Source organism: Aethalodelphis obliquidens, unplaced genomic scaffold (assembly GCF_003676395.1).
Source record: "Aethalodelphis obliquidens isolate GAN/ISIS:26980383/991018 unplaced genomic scaffold, ASM367639v1 scaffold42, whole genome shotgun sequence".
Classification (NCBI taxonomy): domain Eukaryota; kingdom Metazoa; phylum Chordata; class Mammalia; order Artiodactyla; family Delphinidae; genus Aethalodelphis; species Aethalodelphis obliquidens.
Window position 1 is genome coordinate 15,678,848 of NW_020837986.1, and position 21,888 is coordinate 15,700,735.

General features: G+C 44.2%; 1 protein-coding gene and 1 pseudogene across 2 annotated transcripts; one reads left to right on the forward strand and one right to left on the reverse strand.

Annotated features, from left to right (window-relative positions):
• The first annotated feature begins 1,542 nt into the window (after positions 1-1,542).
• LOC113605404 (TP53-regulated inhibitor of apoptosis 1 pseudogene) lies at positions 1,543-2,983 on the forward strand (annotated as a pseudogene).
• An 833-nt stretch (positions 2,984-3,816) lies between these two features.
• Positions 3,817-12,559, reverse strand: SNRPB (small nuclear ribonucleoprotein polypeptides B and B1). Of its 2 annotated transcripts, none has more exons than XM_027078730.1 (7): positions 12,399-12,559; positions 10,004-10,155; positions 8,093-8,204; positions 6,875-7,027; positions 5,496-5,634; positions 5,050-5,175; positions 3,817-4,352 (listed from the first exon to the last, which is right to left on the reverse strand). In XM_027078730.1, the coding sequence occupies exons 1-7, from the start codon at positions 12,399-12,401 to the stop codon at positions 4,342-4,344; spliced, it is 696 nt and encodes a 231-aa protein (XP_026934531.1). In that variant the 5' UTR covers positions 12,402-12,559; the 3' UTR covers positions 3,817-4,341. The 2 variants fall into 2 exon arrangements, with proteins under 2 accessions (XP_026934531.1, XP_026934530.1); XM_027078729.1 differs by having other exon boundaries at positions 4,049-4,208.
• Between the last annotated feature and the right edge of the window lie 9,329 nt (positions 12,560-21,888).

Here is a 21,888-nt window from a genome sequence, read left to right on the forward strand (position 1 = left end):
TGATGGACAGTTGGGTTGTTTCCACCTTTTGCTTGTTATGAACACTGCTATAAACATTCGTGTACAAGTTTCTGTGTAGACATATATTTTCATTTCTCTTGGATATATACTTAGGAGTAGGATTGTTGGCTCATATGGTAATTCTGTTTATCTTTTTGAGGAACTGCCAAACCATTTTACACAGTGGCTGCAACATTTTACATTCTCACCAGCAATGCACAATTCCTGTGCAGCCTTGCCAACTTTTTTCCCCATTAAACCATCCTAGTGGGTTGAAGTGGTATCTCATTGTGGGTTTGATTTGAATTTAATGACCAATGATGTTGAACAGTTTTTCATGTGTCATCCATATCTTCTTTGAAGAACTGTGTATTCAATTCCTTTGCTGACATTTTAATTGGGCTGTTTACCTTTCTATTGCTGAGTTGTAAAAGTTCTTTATATAGTCTGAATATTAAACCCAAATCAGATATATGATTTGTAAATATTTTCTCCCATTCTGTAAGTTACCTTTTCACACTCTTGATAATGTCCTTTGATGCAATTTCTAATTTTGATGAAGTCCATTTTTTTTGTTTCTTGTGCTTTTGGTGTCAAATCTAAGAACCTATCACCAAACCCAAGCCCATCAAGACTTACTTATTTTCTTCTGGTAATTTATAGTTTTAGTTCTTATAGATTGTTGATCCATTTTGAGTTAATGAGTGATATATGAAGTTAGCTGGGTGTCCAACTTCATTCTTTTGTATGTGGTTTTCCAGTTGTCTTAGCACCACTTGTGGAACAGACTATCCTTTTCCCAGTGAGAGGTCGTGGCACTTTTGTGGCCACATATACAAGGGCTTATTTCTGGACTCCCAATTCCATTCCATTGGTCTATGTCTATCCTTATGCCATACCAGTTTTGATTACTCAAGCTTTGTACTAAGTTTTGAAATCAGGAAGTGTGAGACATCAAGATTGTTCTTGCCATTCAGGACCCCTTGAACCTTCAAAGAATTTGAGGATGAGCTTCTCCACTTCTGCCAAAAAAAAAAGAGCCATTGGAATTTTGATAGGGATTGCATTTAATCTATAGAGCACTTTGGGAAATACTGCCATTTTAACAAAATTGTCTTCCAAACTATGAACACGGTATGTTTTACCATTTATTTAGGTTTTCTTTCAGGATGTTTGTAATTTTATTTTTTTCATAAATTTATTATCTATTTTTGGCTGTGTTGGGCCTTTGTTGCTGCGCATGGGCTTTCTTTAGTTGCAGTGACCAGGGGCTACTCTTCATTGCAGTGCACAGACTTCTCATTGAGGTGGCTTCTCTTGTTGCAGAGCACAGGCTTCAGTAGTTATGGCTTGTGGGCTCTAGAGCACAAGCTCAGTAGTTGTGGCACACAGGCTTAGTTGCTCCACGGCATGTGGGATCTTCCCAGACCAGGGCTCAAACCCATGTCCCCTGCACTGGCAGGCAGACTCTTAACCACTGTACCACCAGGGAAGTCCCTGTAACTTTCAGTGTACAAATCTTTCACCACCTTGTTTAAATTGATTCCCAAGTATTTTATTCTTTTGGCTGCTGTTGTAAATGGAATTAAAAAATTTTTTTCAGATTGTTGCTGGTGTATAGAAATACAGTTGATTTGTGTGCAATCTCATACCCTGCAATTTTGCTGAATTTACTTATCAGCTCTAGGAGCTTTCTTATGGATTCTTTGGGATTTTCTATATATAGGATTTTATCTGTGAAGTTTTACTTCTTCCTTCCCAATCTGGCTTTTTTCTTCCTTAATTGCTCTGCTATACCTTCCAGTATAATCGTGAATAGCAGTGGTGAAAGTGGACACCCTTGTCTTATTCCTAATCTTAAAGGTAGTTTTCAGCCTTTCACTATTATGCTTGCTGTGTTTTTTTCATAAATCCCTGTATCATGTTTATAAATTTCCTTTCTATTCCTAACGAGCATTAGAATTTTACCAAATGTCTTCTGCATCTACTGAGAAGATTATATGGCTTTCTTCTTGTCATATTAGCTTGGCATATTTGATTTTTATGGTGAACCACCTTAATATCCCTGGAGATACACCTCCATACTACACTAGTCTCTTCTTTTTCATTAAGGTCTCCTTTGCATTTAGAATGGTCCCCCTGCAAGGCAGTAATTTTTAAAGTATCCACTTTATTTCTGTATCCTTTAAGCCTGATGTACTACTAGAGTACTGCTTAGTGATCTATCAACTAAAGACAGACTTTGGGTGAAAGAAGTCATGGATACCCCACAAATCAAAAATTGGATTAGACTACATGTATGCATATGACCCCAGGAGAAAGTTATACCAAAACTGTTCCTCTTCCAATAGGATTAATTTCCATTTTTAGTATTTCCTTCATACTTTGTTGTAGAAAAATATGATAATCTCAAGTACTGCTCAACTGCTGTGGATGCTGACACCATGAACAGCGTAAGGGAGGCTTGCACTGACACGAAGCACAAGTGTGACCAGTGCTTCAATTGCTGGTTTGCCGAGAAGTTCCTCAATGGGGACCCATGCACCGACCTCTTCGAGCACTCAGCAGTGAGTTCAGAAAGCAATAAAGGAGGAGATTCCTATTGAAGGACTGGAGGTTCATGGGCATGGCAAAGAAAAGACTGAAAGTTCTTCTTGATCTTGACAGTCACCTTGAAAATGGACTCCTCATATCGGGAAATTGAGGACTCTGGATCGTGTCAATTAAAGCTGTGAAGATAGCATGGATTTGATAAATTTAGGAGGGAGGAGTTTCCTTTCCTCCTTGGTATTTTCCTCTCACTTGTAGAAAATGATGAACCATCACTCTGAGATTTCTGGCTTTGGCATCTCAGCACACTAAATAATGGGATTATTTGGGATTATGGTTGCAATATTTGGTCTGGGATCAGGTTTTTGTTGTTGTTTGTTTGTTTTGCCGTACACAGGCCTCTCACTGTTGTGGCCTCTCCCGTTGCGGAGCACAGGCTCCAGACGCGCAGGCTCAGCGGCCATGGCTCATGGACCCAGCCGCTCCGTGGCATGTGGGATCTTCCCGGACCAGGGCACGAACCCATGTCCCCTGCATCGGCAGGTGGCCTCTCAACCACTGTGCCACCAGGGAAGCCCTGGGATCAGTTTTAAATATATCTTGTATGTAAATGCTGATAAGCTCGTCAGGATGACCAAGGTTGCCTAACCTCTTGGGCTATGCTTCGAAGGACATTCCGTACACTGTACTGGGGTTACTGTTCATGGAAGCAACTGGTTAGGATCTCTCTTTTCTCTCAGGGAGCTAATGCTCTAGAAAATCAATGCTTGGGAGCACAGTTTTATTTTTATATAGTAACTTAATTGTTAAGATTGCTGATGGACTGGGTGAGCCAAGAGAAAGACAGCTTTTAACAGTTGCCTACCTTAACAAGAGGTGTCAGATCTTATGTTAAGATGTGAAAACTTCAAGAACAGTGTGGTGAACACCATTTCAGAGCTCATGGTGTAGTTCAGGAATTAAGATCCTTGTAGTAGCTAAGGAGGAAGATCCTAAATGGCAAAGATTTGTTGTTGCCACCTTTCAACTTAAGTCAATGAATTAAGTCAACCTGTATATGATAAAAACACCAAAATGAGGCATCTGGTTAAATGTTGGGGGGGGGGGGGTTGCTTTATCTGCCTTGCTTACCCACCCTGCCCTGTAACGCCTTTAATCATGAAGATGGAATAAACTGTAACATTTAGTTTCTAAAAAATAAAATAAAGTACTGCTCAAGAAGTTACCTAGATTAGTGCCTTCCAAAGAGGACATACCAATCACAACAGGGTACGAATGTTTATATCAACAAAATGATCTTTGCCAGTTTGACAAGTGAAATGTCTTCTTGTAGTTCAATTTTGTAATTCTCTTGGATGAGGCTGTGCATCTCTATACATGAATATAGTATTTTACAAGGGAAGCAGCTACAATTAGGGCTAAATTTTTTCAAGGCAACGCTTCGTATTAAGCACCCAGCATATCAAAGGTTTTTCTGAAAATAAACAAACATACCAGGTGCATTTATAATATTCTCTTAAGAGTTTATTATAAACTAGTGTCACAGGCCACAAGGAAGTAAAAGGACTATGTACAGCCTTACGGGAAACAGGCAGGGAGCTGAGGAGGGCCAAGATGAGTCTAGGGCCTTGGTGGGCGCATTCCCGGGGGAGGGGGCCCTGTAAGGGAAACCAGACAATCCGGTGAGACTCCGCGAACAACGGCTTAACAAACAAACAGGTGTGGTAACGTGGCCCTGGGGAATCGGGCCCACGCCTCTGTGGAGCTACTTCCATAACTCTGTGGCCAAGGTCAAAGAAGGCCTGAAGTAAGAGTAAGAAGTTTAGTCAGTGCCTGATCTGCAACTTGAATCCCCACCCTACCCCAGCCTCCCACACCCTGCAGTTATCAAATGATCAGAGGGGGACTCCTCTGGGGCTAACTGGGCTCCTTATGCTTATAAAGCTCATAAATGGAAAACCCGAATTAGAGACACAGTGGTCAGCAGGTTTGGCCGTGGGTTAACTTAGAGGCCACTATGGCTTGGTGGAAAGAACACTGGTCTGGACACTGAGCTCTCTGGGCCTGTTTCCTCATCTATAAAATGAGAGAGCTGATCTACTTCAGCATTTCTCAAACTGGAATTAAACAGATACACATAATAGTGTAGCAAAGCACAGAGCCCCTCCTTAATTACTAGACACTCCCAAACCAAAGGGCATAAGACCTTTGTTGGTCATGCAACAAAATGCATTATTTTACAGTGACCTGAGAATACTGCCCTGGACACTGAGCCCTGTGTACAGGGCTGCTCTCACTGTTCTAAGAGGGAGGTAAGGTCAATTTAAGAAATGCTTGTTCCCTCTTTCCTTTCTGGACAAAACTGTCCTCTAAGAGTTCACTTCCTGAGGCTTAAGGCCTAAAAGCCCAAAGGTATGGTCAAAATCCAATCTTCCCTCCATTGCCCATCCCAACATGGCTCTAGAGAAGGAAGTCAACGCAACTGCTGAAGGCACTTACCTCGCATCCCTGGGGGAGGGGGCCGCATGCCTGGTGGGGGCATGCCCATTGGAGTGCCTCGTCCAGGGGGAATCCCCATTGGAGGACCCATGGGAGGCCTCATACCAGGAGGTGGGCCCATCATGCCTGCAAGAGAAAAGCCCCAAGAATATAGCTCAAGTGTCTGTCTTGAAAAGGTAGCAGGAAACATACAAAACTGTCCACCAAGTTTTGAGACAGAAGGACCATTCCACCCTCCCAGCCCCTCCTAGCAAACCAGGACTTGAGCCAAAGAAGTGAGGCTCTTGCCCAGATAGTTCCACAGTCAGTCAGCCAAGCTGGATCTCAGAGTAATCCTGCTTAATTACACAAACTCATCATCAGTTTCAGTCAAGGTTATGTCTCATCATAAATCCAGCTAAGGCATCTTCTATCAATTAGCAAGGTTCTCCTCATGGGCTTCTCACCTGGAGGGGGTGCCCCTCGGCCCATAGGTGGGGGAGGACCCGCACGGCCGGGTGGGTACTGGGTTGGGGCCCCTGCAATACTGGCTGTGGCAGCAGCTGCAGCTGCTGCAACAGTGCCTCTTCCTTGTGGGGTCATCACCTAAGAGGACACAGGAGAGAAGTTAGGCAGAACAGTACAGTGCAATGCGGTGTCCCACTCTCCTCCCCAATTTGGTAAAGAAACAGCAGACACCAAATCCCCTAAGCTACAACTCGTGGCATCAGACTTCCTATTTAAAACTATGTGCCAGGGACTTCCCTGGTGGTGCAGTGGTTAAGAATCCACCTGCCAACGCAGGGGACATGGGTTCGATCCCTGGTCTGGGGAGATCCCACACATGCCGTGGAGCAACTAAGCCCATGCACAGCTACTGAGCCTGCACTCTAGAGCCCATGCACCACAACTACTGAAGCCCGTGCACCTAGAGCCCGTGCTCCGCAACAAGAGAAGCCACCGCAGTGAGAAGCCCGCACACCACAACAAAGAGTAGTTCCCGCTCGCCGCAACTAGAGAAAGCCTGCGTGCAGCAATGAAGACCCAACGCAGCCAAAAGTAAATAAGTAAATTTTTAAAAATAATAATAAATATATAAGTAAATAAAAAATAAAACTATCTGTCAGAGAAGATCAAGCTTGAATGCTCAATTCTCATTTTCTAGGCCTAAGTTAAGTATGCCCAATCCAAATTAGATAAGGCACTTGCATTTTCAAGTAAGACTGATAATAGGTTGCAAGAGCTGTGGTACAGCTGACCTTGAACATGGATTTAAGTGCCAGGGTCTCCTTATCCGCAGATTTTTCTCAATACATACTACAGTACTACACACAATCTTGGTCAAATCCTTGGATACAGAGCGCCAACTGTAAAGTTATATGCAGATTTTCAACTAAACAGTTGGCATTCCTAACCCCTGCATTGTTCAAGGGTCAAGAATTCAAATGCTGTCATGGAAACACTTTGTTCCAATTCAGTTGGCCAAAATACTTTTTATACACCTCTTTACTTTTTTTGCCCATTTTTTGGCCACACCTCGCAGCATGTGGGATCTTAGTTCCACGACCTGGGATTGAACCCATGCCCCCTTGCAGTGGAAGCGCAGAGTCCTAACCACTGGACCACCAGGGAAATCCCCTGCATCTTTAATAGTATCAACATTATTTTGTAATAGCAAGTTTTCCTTTTTGCTTGACTCTGGGACCATATGTGAAGCACAGTGAAATACTGAGAGCCTGACAATCATAAGTTGATTGATCACTCTGGACTCTTCCCAAACTGTGGACCCTCACTCTATCCTATATTTTAACCACCAGACGTTGGTACCCCTTCCCCAACTCCTCACCTGTTGGGATGGCCCACCAACCCCACGGACCGGCCCAGCAAGTCCTGCAGGGGCCTGGGGCATGGGAACACCAGCTGGGATTCCTCTGCCAGCAGCTCTGCCAATCCCTGGGCCCCCAGCAGCTCCAGCAAGTGGCACTCGTGCAATGCCAGTCTGAAAAATAAAGATACATGTTAAAATGCTTGTGGCCTAGAGATTTTTTTTTTTTTTTCGGTACACAGGCCTCTCATTGTTGCGGCCCCTCCCGTTGAGGAGCACAGGCTCCGGACGCGCAGGCCCAGCGGCCATGGCTCACGGGCCCAGCCGCTCCGTGGCATGTGGGATCTTCCTGGACCAGGACATGAACCCGTGTCCCCTGCACTGGCAGGCGGACTCTCAACCACTGCGCCACCAGGGAAGCCCATGACTTTTTAAAAGTGTACAGCAACTGGAAAAATGTTTACAATATTAAGCGAAAAAGCAGAATGATATATTACATACCTATTACATGTTAAGTAAAAAAAAAAAAAAACATGTGGACAAAAATTAAAACAAGGTAAGAGGATTATTCCTTTAACAAACAATATATTAAAATGAAAAAGGGAAAAAAAATTTGGTTAGATCCTCTAAAGCCTCTTCTATCTCTAAAGGTAGGCTGATGTTAATGAACCAAGACTGCCTGGAATCAAATGCCAGTATCACCGCTTTCTAGCTGTGACACCTTGTGCAAGTTACTAAACCTCAGTCTGTATTATCTATAAAGTGGGAATCATTTATCTCAAAAGACTGTTATAAGGATTAAATCAAATACTGAAGGTACCACAGAGCTTGGCACATAGCAGATGCTTAATAAACATTAACTATTATTCTATAACTGTACAAGAAGTACATATGTATTCTACTGTTTGGAGTTATGACTTTTTACGGTCACTGAACTGTCATCACATTAAGAATTGACCCAGATGGCCTTAGATGCCTCTTCTGTTGACTCACTATGTCCACCAACTAAAGAAGAAGGGAGGGCTTTCAAGTTAGAAACACTCAAATTCTAGTTCCCTACTTCTTACTTGCAAGGTAACCTCTTTAAGATTCTGGTTTATTATCTGTAAATGGGGGACAGAAACCAGAGGATGCCTGTGAGTACTGCAATGAAAGAGAGAACCCCACACAGAGCCTGGCTCAGGTGGGGCCTCCCTTGCACAAGGTTCCTGGCCTTGCACTGGCTCTCTGCTGACTTACATCTTTGGGAGGTGGTCCCTCTACTGTCATTGAGACCAGGTTCTCCCCTCGAAGTAGCACCAGACCAAGGACTCGCTTTTCTTCTCTCTCCGCTTGTTTTGAGTTCTTTGGTCTAAAGACAGGTTTAGGAGAAGGAATAAAAAAGCAAGCATTAGAAAAAGGGTAAAGTTCAAGTTCACCTACCTAAGGACACTCCAAGATTTGTTTTACACTATATCTACTGACAAATGGTACATAAACTTTCCCTAAGACAGCTCCTCTGGACAGTCTTCACAGGCTGAACTTGTAACCCCTTAGGTGGTTGTCTCCCGTGCCAATAGGATGTACAAACCAAGAGACAGGGTAAGAGTCAAGAAAGCCCAGCCCTGGCTCACTCATGTAGCCACTGTGAAAGCCTTTCCTCAGTCATCTCTTCTTTGCTATTACCCTTTTCCTCCCTCTAGCTTAATGCCTCACCAGTGCCAGAAGGCAGCCAAAACAATTCCTCAGTCAACTGAATCCCACTCATTCCACTTACATGCAGTATCCTTCTAGTACCAATTCAACCCCACAGGCCTGTAACTCCACCCCTCACCTCACATTAGAAATAGAAGTTATAAAGGAAAAGGTTAAGAGTTAACTACATAGAAATTACACCTTTGTCCTCAAAGAACAAAAAACAGAAATCTCCAAACAGCAACAACCAGAGAAGTATGAACAAAATATAAATGAATGTAAACCAGGAAAAATAACCGCAAGAAGATGGGGAAAGGAAAGGAAAGCCACAGCCAATATCCTAAAAATAAATACAAAATACCCTAATTTTTAAAAATAACTTAAAGGTTTCATTTTAGTGATATTTTATATTATATTAACAGTAGTTTTCTGTGGGTGCCATTTTTTCCTTTTTTTGACTTACCTATATCTTCTTATTTAATAAAAGCATGTATTGCCCTTTCACAATTTAAAAAAAAAACCCTTTCTGGGTATTTTAAGTTTTTTCTCACATACTTTTATGTACTTTTCATAAATATTTTCTAATAGACACTTTTTAATTATCAGAATAAAGTTAGTTTCATTTAAAAATACAGAAGAGAACAATTTGGAATAGTTCTACACTGATCTGTTGGTCACTGTCTAATGTGTACCTGGCACTCGGCCATCTCTACCACATTTTCTGTGCTGTATTTCTTGACCTCATGCCACAAAGAAAACAACTGTCCCAAAGAGAATCAAAGGGAATTCACAGCCACTGGCAACATACTATGGACGCTGCACGTGACAAAAGAGAGCTGGATGATCATGGAAGTCATGTAACTTCTCTGGGCCTCAAGATGCCTTGAATGTAAAATAGGATGAAATGCAAGACCACATCTTTTAATAGCCTAGAAGCTTAAGATCTGTGAGTCCTAAGACAAGGGAATTACCTAATAACTTATGGAATTGTATTCTCCAATTGTTTCTATAAATGCCAACAAAAAATCACTGGCCCCAAACCCACAAGGGGAGCTGAGCACTTACCCTGAAGAGGGTCAGAGGCTTCTTAAAGCAGTTTCAGACCAGGCTGCACTGGGAGAGCCCTTTAGGCTACAGCTTTACAAATAGGCAATGAGGCCAGAAAATCAAGCTCTCCCCCCTTACACACCTGTGGGGAGAACATGAGAGCCCTTTACCCCAGTACTCAGGGGCACGCAAAGTCAGAGAAACAAAAAGCCTAGCAGCCCTCCTTACAATTTGTACTCTGCTAGAAGTAGAGAGCAAGACTAAGGAAAGAGATGTCTTAGTGTCCAATATCCCCATTTTAATCTGCCCTGTAAAACAGGAAAGTAAACCAAGAGGAACTAGCTAGCTACATCACCGCCTGTCACTTGGCCCGCCCACCCAAACCACTCCCCATCCACCCAATCCCTCCCCCCACAGCCCACTCCTCACTTGATCTTCCTGAACTCATCACAGTCACAGAGGATCAAATTCATATGCTTGTCAAAAGCTTTAAAGGTGCCAATGAAGATACGGCCATCTTGCAGGATGCACCTCATCCTGTAGTCGATGTGCTGCAGCATCTTGCTGCTCTTGCCCACGGTCTGCAAGGAGAAATCAGGAAGAATGGGACTCAGCTCTTTTAGACCCACATAGCCCTGGTCCTTCCTTAAAACTTCTGCTGCAGCCTTCTTTTCCATGTCTGTCTTTCTCAGTAGTCTCAGCTCTGTCTTCCAGCCACAGACCTTTCCTGGGAATTCTCTCACATCACCCTGTTTTCAATCCTGAGCTGTTATTCTTCCTTCCCTTAAAATCATCTTTCTCCTATTACAATTGCCTTTGTCTATGCTGTGTATGTTTCAGGGGTGAGAGGGTAAGGTGGCTCCAAACTAATGAAACCCGAGTATATCAGAGATTAGCCATCTGCCATTGTGTAGATTATAGGTGCTGTCGAACACCAACATCTCATTAAAAAGACTGGGTAAAAGAGCTGGAATGGGACTGGCACTAAGAATCCAATCAATGAAGAGCTTGTTATCAGAAAGGAGCTGATCAGCTTGGAAGCGAGAATGGAATCCCCCAAATCAATAATTTGTTAGTGTGTCTCCAAGACTACCTTTAGGAGAGAAAAACTTTCTGGTGCTCAGAGTGCTAATGAGTTTGAACACATAATGAGAATATATAACCTGACATACTCCTTAATTAACCCAACAACCTATTCTGCTTTATAGCCTGGCTTCCAATGTAGTTTTGGTAAAATAGAGAGACTATATAGACCTCACAATGAGAATGTCAAGTGCCCTTGGCAGTTACACTTCTCTCTAGAAATAAAGGACCTGGCATTTGCTTTGTTTCATCAGCCTCCTATCAGTCTGACTGGTATAGGCCAATCCTAACTCATGCAAGGGCCTTCTAAGTACCAGGCACTGTGCTTACTATTGATCTCTGTGAGCTTGGACGAGCACAGGTGCTCTGAACCTACAAATGCATGGATTGGAATCTCGACTCCTGCCACCCTGAGACCCAAGTTATGTGGTTCAGTCTCTTTCAGATGACCATTTTAACCCAACTGTAATCACAGCTTCTAACCACATGGTCTGAACATTTATGGTAACATTTATTGGTCCATCTGTCTTGTACAGCTAATTCTTACTGGGTGCTCACTGGCAGGCACTGCCATAAACACTATTCTCTCACTTAATCTTTAACATCAGATTTTACAGATGAGGCCACTGAGGCTGTAAGAGGTTAAGCTGTGTTGGATGTTAGTCAGCCTGAATCCAGTGCCTACTCTTCTAACCAATTCTCCAAACAATACCCTACTAGGTTTCCCTGCTTCCAATTCACCCAATATATAACAGCTACCGAACAGAGTTATCTTTCTAAACACAACTAAGTTCATGTCATTTTGCTGGTTAAAATCCTTCAGTGGCATCCCTCATCACCAACAAAATTAAGTAGCGTGTAAAGCCATTAATAACCAGACTCCTGCCAATTCCTCCCACCTCATTCTTCCTTTTCCCCTCCAGGAACTTTCAATGGTGCTACCCTTCATGCTTTGTTCTGGCAATCCTCCGGATCTACACTATTCCCTCCCATTTTCGCTGGGAAAACGCCTGACAATCTTTCAGGACTCTGCTCCAGAAAGCCTTCTTACCCCGCCCCCCACCGTTACTTTTACTTAATGCTGAATTACCATTCCGAATTATACTATCCATGTCCCCAAATAGAGAGTGAACTCGGTGAAGTAAACATTTCATTGTGCAGCCCTAGGGCCTGAAAACTCAGACATACTCAAACATACATATATGCTGAACAAACGAGTTGAACTTTTCCTCCACTCGTTCATCCTCCGTTCACTCCTCCCCATCTACTAGAACCAAGACTCTAGTTTCAGACACAAGCCCTTCCACCTCTTTCCGCAACTCCTTCTCGGACCCTCACCCGCCTTCACAAGTCTGAGTCTCTCACCGGGTCTTCCCAGTAACCCTGCGGCGCTAGTACCTGCTCCGACACCCCAGACACACACACACTCATGCTGCAAAGTTTACTCAGCGCCTACGGGATCCCAAGCACTATGGTCACAGCGGCGTGGAGGACCGCAACGCAGTTCTAACCTCTCCTGCACCGAGCGACCCTGGCCTCGGACCCTCATTTCCAGCCTTCCCCTCCCCCACCCCGCCGAGCGACCAAGGTCCGGGTCTTCCCTGTCCCGACTGAGGGGCCGCGGCGGCCGGGGCCTTCACCGCCCGGAGCGGCCAACCCACGGCCTCCTTCGCGGTTAGTCGCGCTCCCCACTCCACAACAGACTCGGGAGCTCCCGCGCCGCCAGCCTGTGCCTCCTCACCATGGTGGCGGTTCTGATGGCTCCGATTCCCGCCGGATTCGCCTCCGCAGAGGCCTAGAAGCCCGCCACTAGCTCGCTTCCCGCCGCCGCTACCGGAAACGCGACCGCGGGCAAAATGGGGTAAGGTAGAAGGCTGCTTCCGGTCCCGGAGCCAGTCCCTTGAGTTCCGGCCGAGGTGCTGAGCCGTGAGCTTAGAATGGGGCGGGGCTTCGGCGGGGTTGGGGGCGGTGCTAGCGTTAAACTGAATCGCAGAGGCTTAGGATCTTCTCTGTTGGACACCTTCCTAGTTTCTGTCGGTACGAGAGCTGCTCCTCTTCACCCTCACCACCCAACCCCCCGCGCCCCAGCCCATTAACTCTCGGTCCTCATCTCCCACCACTCTACCCCAGCTCTGTCCTCTACAGCCAGTGTCCCTGCTTTTCCGTGAACTTAGTCGACCTGCTTCAGCTCCTAGAATGCTAGTCGTCCAGGTATGTGCACGGCTCACGCCCTCACCTTCACGACTTAAGCTCAAATATTTTCCCACTGAGGACTTTCCTTGTCGTCCTGTTTAAAACTGCAATCTTCCCACCCATCCCTGTTTTATTTTTCTCCTTAACATTGATTGCTAACATACCATATATGTTATTTTATTATCCCTCCCCATTAGAATGTAAGTTCGAAGGGTATAGATTTTTCTTTGTGTATTGTTCATTGCTGTAGTGCCTAGAAGAACACTGCTTAGCACAAAACAAGGGCTTAATAAATATCTGATGAATGAATTTATCAATCCCATCCAGTCCCATGACTTTTGAATGCTACCTATATGATCGGGTTTTTCAAATTTATCCCTCTAGGACTTCCCTGGTGGCGCAGTGGTTGAGAGTCCGCCTACCGATGCAGGAGACACAGGTTCGTGCCCTGGTCTGGGAAGATCCCATATGCCGCGGAGCGGCTGGGCCCGTGAGCCATGGCCGCTGAGCCTGCGCGTCCGGAGCCTGTGCTCCGCAACGGGAGAGGCCACAACAGTGAGAGGCCCGCGTACCGCAAAAAAAAACAAAAAAAAAAAATTTATTCCTCTGACCCTGGGCTCTTCATTTAACTCTTGGCCTTTAGTATCCATAGACATGGATGTCTAATAGGTATACTAAATTTAATACGTTGAAAACTGAATTCTTGCTTCTATTCACTCTTCTTCCTAAAACCACTTCTTACCAGTGTTCCCCATCTCAGAAGTTTCTTGGTTTAAAAAACAAAACAGGGCTTCCCTGGTGACACAGTGGTTAAGAATCCGCCTGCCAACGCAGGGAACATGGGTTTGAGCCCTGGTCCGGGAAGATCCCACATGCCACGGAGCAACTAAGCCCGTGTGCCACAACTACTGAGCCTGTGCTCTAGAGCCCGGGAGCCACACTACTGAGCCTGCACTCTAGAGCCTGGGAGCCACAACTACCGAGCCCATGTGCCACAACTACTGAAGCCCACATGCCTAGAGCCCGTGCTCCGCAACAAGAGAAGCCACCGCAGTGAGAAGCCTGCGCACTGCAACAAAAGGGTAGCCCCTGCTCACTGCAACTAGAGAATGCCAACACACAGCAACGAAAATCCAGGGCAGCCAGAAAATAATTAATTTAAAAAAAAAAACCAAAACTTGGCAGCATCCTTGACTCCTCTCTTTGAGGAATTCCTTATCCCTGATTCAAAATGTCTTGAATCAGATTGTAGTCACCTGCTCCACTTCTACTATGCTAGTCCTAGGCACCATCATCTCTGTCTTGGATCACTGAACAAAGCCGTAACTGGTCTCTTTGCTTCCTCTCTTGCTCTCACAGCAGCCAGAGGGATCCTTCTATAATGTACTGAGATTATATCAGATGATGTCATCACCCTGCTCTCCACCTCCCAATAACTTCCCAGCACACGTTGGAATAAAACCCAGCCCTGAATCTCTCTCTCTGCATCTAACTTCATCTCCCTCAACATTCCCCTCATTCATCATCTTCCAGCCACACTAGTCTCCTTCCTGTTCCTCAAATCCAGCAAGGATATCTTCCACCTCAGGGCTTTTTAATCCTCACACCAGACCTAAAATGCACATTCTGTCACCCTGTTTCTGTCAACCCGTAGATGAAGAGATGGAGGATCAAAGAGATGGATTATCTTGTCCAAGGTGGCAGAGTCGACAGTCAGAATAGGAATATGGTGCCATTTGTCTCCTCAGTGGCTCCAAAGTTACCCTGCCTCCTAACATTATCACTTATGCACACACTTAAAAATTACTTATTTAGCACCTACCTATGCACTGTTACTGGGATACGAAGTCCCTTCCCTGAAGGAATTTATGTTCTAGTAAGAAAGGCAGACAATAAACCAAACAAATAAGTATACAAGGTAACATTAGAGTGACATGAAAAAATAAATAAAGTAGGGTAGGGGAACTGAGAGTGATGGGTTGCAAGTTTGGCTAGATGGTCAAAGAAAGCCTCTGAGGAGTGGCATGTGAGCAGAGACCTCAGTCAAGTGAAGGACATTCCAAACATTTCATATAAAGGGAATCATGTAATATGTGATCTTTTGTAACTGCCTTCTTTCACGTAACATAATGTTCTCAAGAGTCATCCACGCTGTGGCATGTATCAGTACTTCACTTCTTTTTATGGCTGAATAATATTCCATTGTATGGATAGACCACTTTTGTTTATCCATTCATCAGCTGACAGACATTTGGGTTGTTTCCACCTTTGGCTATTATGAACGAGGCTGCTATAAACATGCATGTATGCTTTCATGTGATTATATGCTTTCATTTCTCTTGCATGTATACCTAGGAATGGGTCATATGGGTCATATTGCTGGGTCGCATGGTAACTTTAATCATTTGAGGAACTGCCAGACTGTTTTCCAAAGGGGCTGCACCATTTTACATTCCCACCAGCAGTGTATGCGAGTTCTGATTTCTCCATGTCTTCACCAATGTTTGTTACTATGTGACTTTCAGATTCAAGCTATCCTAGTGTGTGTGAAGTGGTATCTATCTCAAAGTTTTGATTTGCATTATTACCCTGATGACTAATGATGTCCAGCATCTTTTCATGTACTTATTGGCCATCTGTGTATCATCCTTGCATTGTCTTTTATTATTGAGTTGTGAGAGTTCTTTATGTATTCTAGATATAAGTCCCTTATCAGATATATGATTTATAAATATTTGCTCTCATTCTGTGAGTTGTCTTTTCACTTTACAGTGTCCTGCACAATAGTTTTTAATTTTGATGAAGTCCAATTTATCTTTTTTCTTTCATTGCTCAGGCTTTTGGTGCCATATCTAACAATCTTTTACCAAATCCAAGATTTGGTAAGATTTAACCCTATGTTTTCTCATAATAGTTCTACAGTTTTCATTCTTACATTTAGATCTTTGATACATTTTCAGTTATTTTTTGTACATGACATAAGGCAAGAGTCAAACTTTATTCTTTGGCAAGAAGATATACAGTTGTCCCAGCACCATTTGTTGAAAAGACTATTCTTTCCCCCACTGAATGGTCTTGGCACCTTGAGGAAATCAGTGGACCACAGACACATGATTTTATTTCTTATCTCTCAATTCTATTCCTTTGATCTATATGTCTTTCCTTATGTCAGTACCATTGCTTTGTAGTAAGTTTTGAAATCAGAAAATGTGAGTCCTCCTAATTTGTTTTTCTTTTTCAAGATTGTTTTGGCATTCTGCATCCCTTGAAAATTCCATATTAATTTTAGAATCAGCTTGTCAATTTCCACAGATCAGGAAAAGGGGGCCATGAATTCCAGAGCTGGGGGTTAAACAAGCTATTCATTTGGCCTTTGTTTGGTAAAGTATTCCCAAGTTTCAGTCTAGATCAGGGATTTGCAAACATTTTCTGTTAGGAGTCAGATAGTATTTTAGGGTTTTGGGCCATATGGTCTCTAATGCAATTACTCAACCCAACCATTGTGGTATGAAAGCAGCTATAGACAATATGTAACAATGTGTGGCTGTGCTATGATAAAACTTTATTTATGAACACAAATATGTGTCACAAAATATTATTCTTCTTTTGATTCTTTCCAATGATTTAAAATGTAAGAAGCATTCTTAGCTTGCAGGCCTTAAAAAAACAGGTGGCAGGCCAGATTTGGCCTTCAGGCTGCATTTTGCCATCCCCTGGTTTAGACCATTAAGTTTGTGTCTGGGTTCAGGGCCATTGCCCCAGCTAGTATTAATAGTAATTTTGACGTGCATTATTTCTTTGGTTTATCTCTGGGTTCACTGAATAACTGCAGTCAGAAGTTTGCGTCTTTGCCCTCATATAAAAACTGTACACATTCACATCTGTATCAACGTGAGTCCAGTGAGGAGACAGAAACCACACAGTAACTTAAATGGGAAATTTAGCAGGAAGAATTACTTTGCAATGATAGAAAAGTAACTGTAAATATTAAAAGAAAACCCTCAGCTAAGGGAGAGTACCTAAAGAAGGATAAACCTAGAAGGTTGTTTCCCTCCCCAAGGTTTGGGTTCAGCCCTCGCTGGAGAAGGTGTGGTTTCAGCCCACTGGATGGTGGAGAAGTTGGTAGGAAGGGCCAGAACTTTGCACAGGCCAGAGCTGGTCTGCAGTCGCCAGGCAAGTAGGAATATCCCTGTGGAGCACAGGCAAGCCAAGGCTGGTTGGCAGGTACACAAAGGGAGCCCAACATGCACAGACAGTCAGGGTGTTGATGTTGACACAAAGCCTGGACCATACAGTATCTGTGTCTGAAGGGCCGCAGCAAACAAACCTCTGGGGCCAAGTCAGCCAAGACTGATGGGTGGGTGAGCAAAAGAGGTCAAGGTACTGCTATAGGTGCTGCTAGAAATGGAGGCTGAAAAGCTGCAAAAGCCTAGTGCACTTAGGTGCACAGCTTAGGCTGGGGCAGCTATGGGTGGCTGCTGGGGCCCTGGTGCACATGCATGTGGAGCTAAGGAGAGGGTCTGGGGAGCAACAATCAGGCTTGGGAGGCTCTGAGCCTCTGCACAGGATGAAGGTCCAAGGTGGCCCCAGGGTGTGTCCCCATGGTGCTGAAGAGAAGGTACAGGAGCAGCAATCTGGGCTGGAGCACAGGCCTGTGCTGTTGGGGCTCCTGAGCCACCATCACCTGGGTGGAGAGCTGGAGAAAACACAGGGTGGCCAATCGGTTGAGAAAGCTGTGTCCCTGCAGGCATTTAGCATGAGACAAAAGTGCACTGGCCGAGAAGCAGGGGAAAAGGGTACTCTCCAGGAGCCTGGTGGAAGAGCCACCTACACCAGGAGAGAGGACCCCTTCCTCCAGCAATGTTGTTCCAGAACAGCCCACTACTGATGTACCTCATGACAGCTGACAAAGGAAAAATATATAAAGGGCCCAGATCCATTTTCACAGATCAGGCAACAAAAGGTGAATTTGGAGCTAAGACAATATATTGATTAAGTGACACCACTCCACATACACCCAAACATATTCTACCATACAGGTCAGCAGAATGCAGGCCTCAGAGGGAAACGATGGTAGCCTCTAAAGAAGGAACTACTCTCATGATAAACATAGATAAGACGTTGGCTTTCTGCTTGGATTCTTGGAGTGATGAGCACTTTTTATCTTTTGCAAATGTTTCTACTGTTGGAAAGCTGTGTTTGCAGGGGTGCTTTTAAATTCTACATCCAGGTGATCACCAAGTGCTTTGAAGACAAACCCTACAAAGCCTATCTTCTCTTTCAGTCCACAAAACTATTACCATAGTTGTCCTGTAAATTTTGCCTGGACAAGTGCAACACTTCTGACCTCCCAGATTTACCCTGGTCTCAGTGCTATTCATCATACCTTTCTCTTAAGTTTTCTCTCAGATTCCCCACATCATCTCTTCCAGGTCTTCAACACCCAAATAATTCCTGTACCAATATATTAAGCAGAAAATCTGATCTCAAATGTTTTCACAATTTTATTAGGCACACCTCCAATATTGCAAAATTTACTTACTCTAAGATTTTTACAAGTTGAACCCCTCTATCAAAAGACAAGGAAGCCTCTGTTAGTGGCAGTGTTTATTAGACCTAGGGGAAGGTCGGGGTCCTGCCGCTTTTACCCAAGGTTATTATAATACACAAAAGAGAGGCAGCTCAGACAAAAACTATGATAAGTAGCATTAAACTTCATAAAATTAAGCTCTCTGCCCCCCACCAGACAAAAAAATAGCTTTCTAGTTCCCAGAAGAAGTAGGAAGTAGGGAAAAGGGGAACTGATGACTAGTAGCAGCAAGGATTCTGTAAAACCAGCTCTGCCTTAGAACCTAGTAAGCAAGGTAAGCTGGGCCCCACACTGTGGTCTACATTAGAAGCAGACAAGCCTGTCCCTGTGTGTAATCTGGCTTTGTGAGATCTTCCAATCCTCAGCTGTTGCCTCAACACTCAGACAGAGAAGGAATGCTTTTATCCTTTTTAGAGCACTGATGGCTGGAACTCTAGAAATCTGGTTTCATTTTTTTTTAGGATTCTAGAATGTCATATTTCAACCTGTCCTAAACTTCTCTTTGAAGGGCAGTTGAGGGGCTTCCCTGGTGGCGCAGTGGTTAAGAATCCGCCTGCCAATGCAGGGGACACGGGTTCGAGCCCTGGTCTGGAAAGATCCCACATGCTGTGGAGCAACTAAGCCCGTATGCCACAACTACTGAGCCTGCGTTCTAGAGCCTGCGAGCCACAACTACTGAAGCTCGTGCGCCTAGAACCCATGCTCCACAAGAGAAGCCACTGCAGTGAGAAGCCCATGCACCGCAACGAAGAGTAGCCTCCACTCGCCACAACTAGAGAAAGCCTGTGCAACAAAGACCTAACGCAGCCAAAAATAAATAAATAAAATAAATTTATTTAAAAAATAATAATAATTAAAATTTTTTTTAAAAAAAATGGCAGTTGAGTTTTTGGCTATTCTCCAAAATGATAATGAAGTTAAAATTAATGAATAGGGTACAGAGCTAGATAAAAATAATCTTTATATAAGAATATGGATTTTTATCCTTTATATATGTCGTGCTTAATTAGGAGGAAATAAAGGATAACATGGTATTTCCATTAGGAGAAAGATTATGCAATGAGAAAATCTCATGTTTTGCCAAGAATCCTTTACTATCTGTTTTCTTTTAGAAAAAAATTGATAAAAAATTTATACATGCTTACTTTGAATATATGAGAAATATATGTACAGATATTTAAAAGTCAGATTAGAGCTTGTGTGTATAAATTAGGTCACTTTAAATCTAACCCACTGTACCTAATTTTAGAGCCAGGGGCTGTCAGATTGCCAGCCATCTTGAAAGTCCCCCCAACCCAGATCCTCTCTGTGACCCACAGGTGGCCCTCACATGGATTCATCACACAAGGTGCCGCCAAATCATCGCATTTTTACACGTTCTTTTGTCAGATTACGGAGTTTCCACACCATTGTGTTATTGGGTCAGATGTTCCCATATCAAAACTGATGTTCATTTTTCATAATCTACTGCCATGTTTTTCAGAAAACTAAGCAAAACTCAACATGAAAAAGACAGTTCTAAAACTGAACACGGGGAAGAATGCTGGAGGGTTCTGAAGTCAAGGTCATGGCTCAAAAAGGGGCAGGACATTTGGATCATTAAATGAAAAGGCCCAAACGAGGTGCTCAAGGCTTTCTAGAGTGGGGTCAAGTGAGGAGACCAGGAAGGATGTAGGAAGCAACTTGAGTTTGAGTTCCCCAGTTTCCCAAAGCACCCCCACCCAATTGAGGCTTGACCCCCTCATTAGTATAGGACCTGCCTGGACACTGCAGGCCTCTGAGTTTGAGGCCACTGACCTCCTGTCGGAAATAAGCTCTTATTGTACGTCTGAGCTCCTCCCTGGGGGCAGAAAGGAAAATCCTAGGGAGTGGGGATGTGTACCTTCCTTTCTTTGGAGGGAGAGCTCACCTCACACACCCCGGTTCTGCTTCCTGCTGGGATGGAATACAGGAGCTGGTTCCAGTGGCCCTTCCTAGAGATAAAGGACAGAGTAGCAGCAGTCTGGGGAAGCCCCTTTCCAGGCTTGGAAAGATAACCCCATACCCCTCTCCCTTTGCTGGGCTAGGACTGACAGTCCTTTCCCTGGAACACGTCTGAGGTCACTACAGGTTATAAGGGACTTCAGTTAAAAAGAATCTGCATCATTTTCTTTCCTCCCACCTTTCCTTCCCAAAGGAAGGTGCTGGTTTGTTCACATGTTTCTCTCGCAATGGCAGGACACAGGGAGGGGTCTTGGGGTCATCTGGAACATAGAGGGTCTATCCCTCTTCAGACCCTAGAGACTGCATACCCATAAACACTTTTCCTTCTGTGGCTTCCAGTTCTGACCCAAAGCAAATTGTTGATGTTATAGGGGCAGTTCCAGCAAAGAAACATGACGGGAAATGTGGCAAAGGGTGGGGACCCACGCTCCTGGCACTCACATCCTCTCAACCAGAGCTGACTCAGGACCCACTGGAAAGCTGACTTCATGGCCTTTGGACTCTCTTTTACTGCCCCCCTCTTTGATAGTGCAACAAAATCAGCCTGTGCTTTGTCTGATTTTCAAAGCCTGATATCCATTTTGTGGATCTGGCAAACTCCAACTGAACAAACAAATTTGCTAGAGCTGAGGCCAACCCTCTCCAGTAAAGAGTTCTGGCTTAGGACATAGAAGTCAGAGCCAGGGCATGCAGAGTTGTCAAAAATCTGGGCAATTTGGGCTCTGAGGGAGGAAGACTAGGAAAGGGTGTGATTAAAGGCCAGGTCCTTGGGCTGAAAAACAAGGGCAGGGGTATGACCAGGTTATCTTGGACCAGTTAGTGGAGGGATGATGTGGGTGTCATTAGCAGGACTAGACCCTAGGATTGGAGGGATGAGGGGACGTGGCATTGGAGCTGTGTTTAGGGGTTTTTTTGTTTTGTTTTTTTTGGCTGCCCCACGTGGCTTGCAGGATTAGGGCCCAGGAATTGAACCCCAGCCCTCAGCAGTGAAAACACAGAGTCCTAACCACTGGACCACCAGGGAATTCCCCAGGGGTCTTTAGACTTATGATCTGATACCAAAGTAGCTAAGAGACCCAAAACAATGATTCATGACTGGAAAACAGTTTGGGCATGGTTAAAGGACCTGACTCTGGAATCTGGAAGGAAAAACAATGCTTCAGTGGTAGAGAAGGATACAGCAGAGACCTGAATAGAGACTAGAAGGAAGAGAAAGAAGTCAGGGAAGGGAGCTTTCACAGAAGCCAAAGGGAGTGATCAGTCAGAAGAGGCAACCCAGCCCCCAGAGACCCGGGAAATTCCCTTGCTTCAGTGGGCATGTCTCCAGAACCTACATCATCCTCCCCATGCAACGAATCAGATCCTCCAATAAATCTACTAGGTTGATTGGGACTTATTTTTTCTCAAGGGTTGAATTCATGCAGAAATCCAGGTTGTGAAATTTAATTCCTTTCCAGACAGATGA

Excerpts from the sequence above, each read along its gene's own strand:
- SNRPB (XM_027078729.1), bottom strand. Across the intron at positions 8,205-10,003 it reads GATGAGTTCAGGAAGATCAA|ACCAAAGAACTCAAAACAAG; the intron begins GTGAGGAGTGGG and ends ACCTGTCTTTAG. Across the intron at positions 5,176-5,495 it reads CCGAGGGGCACCCCCTCCAG|GCATGATGGGCCCACCTCCT; the intron begins GTGAGAAGCCCA and ends TTTCTCTTGCAG.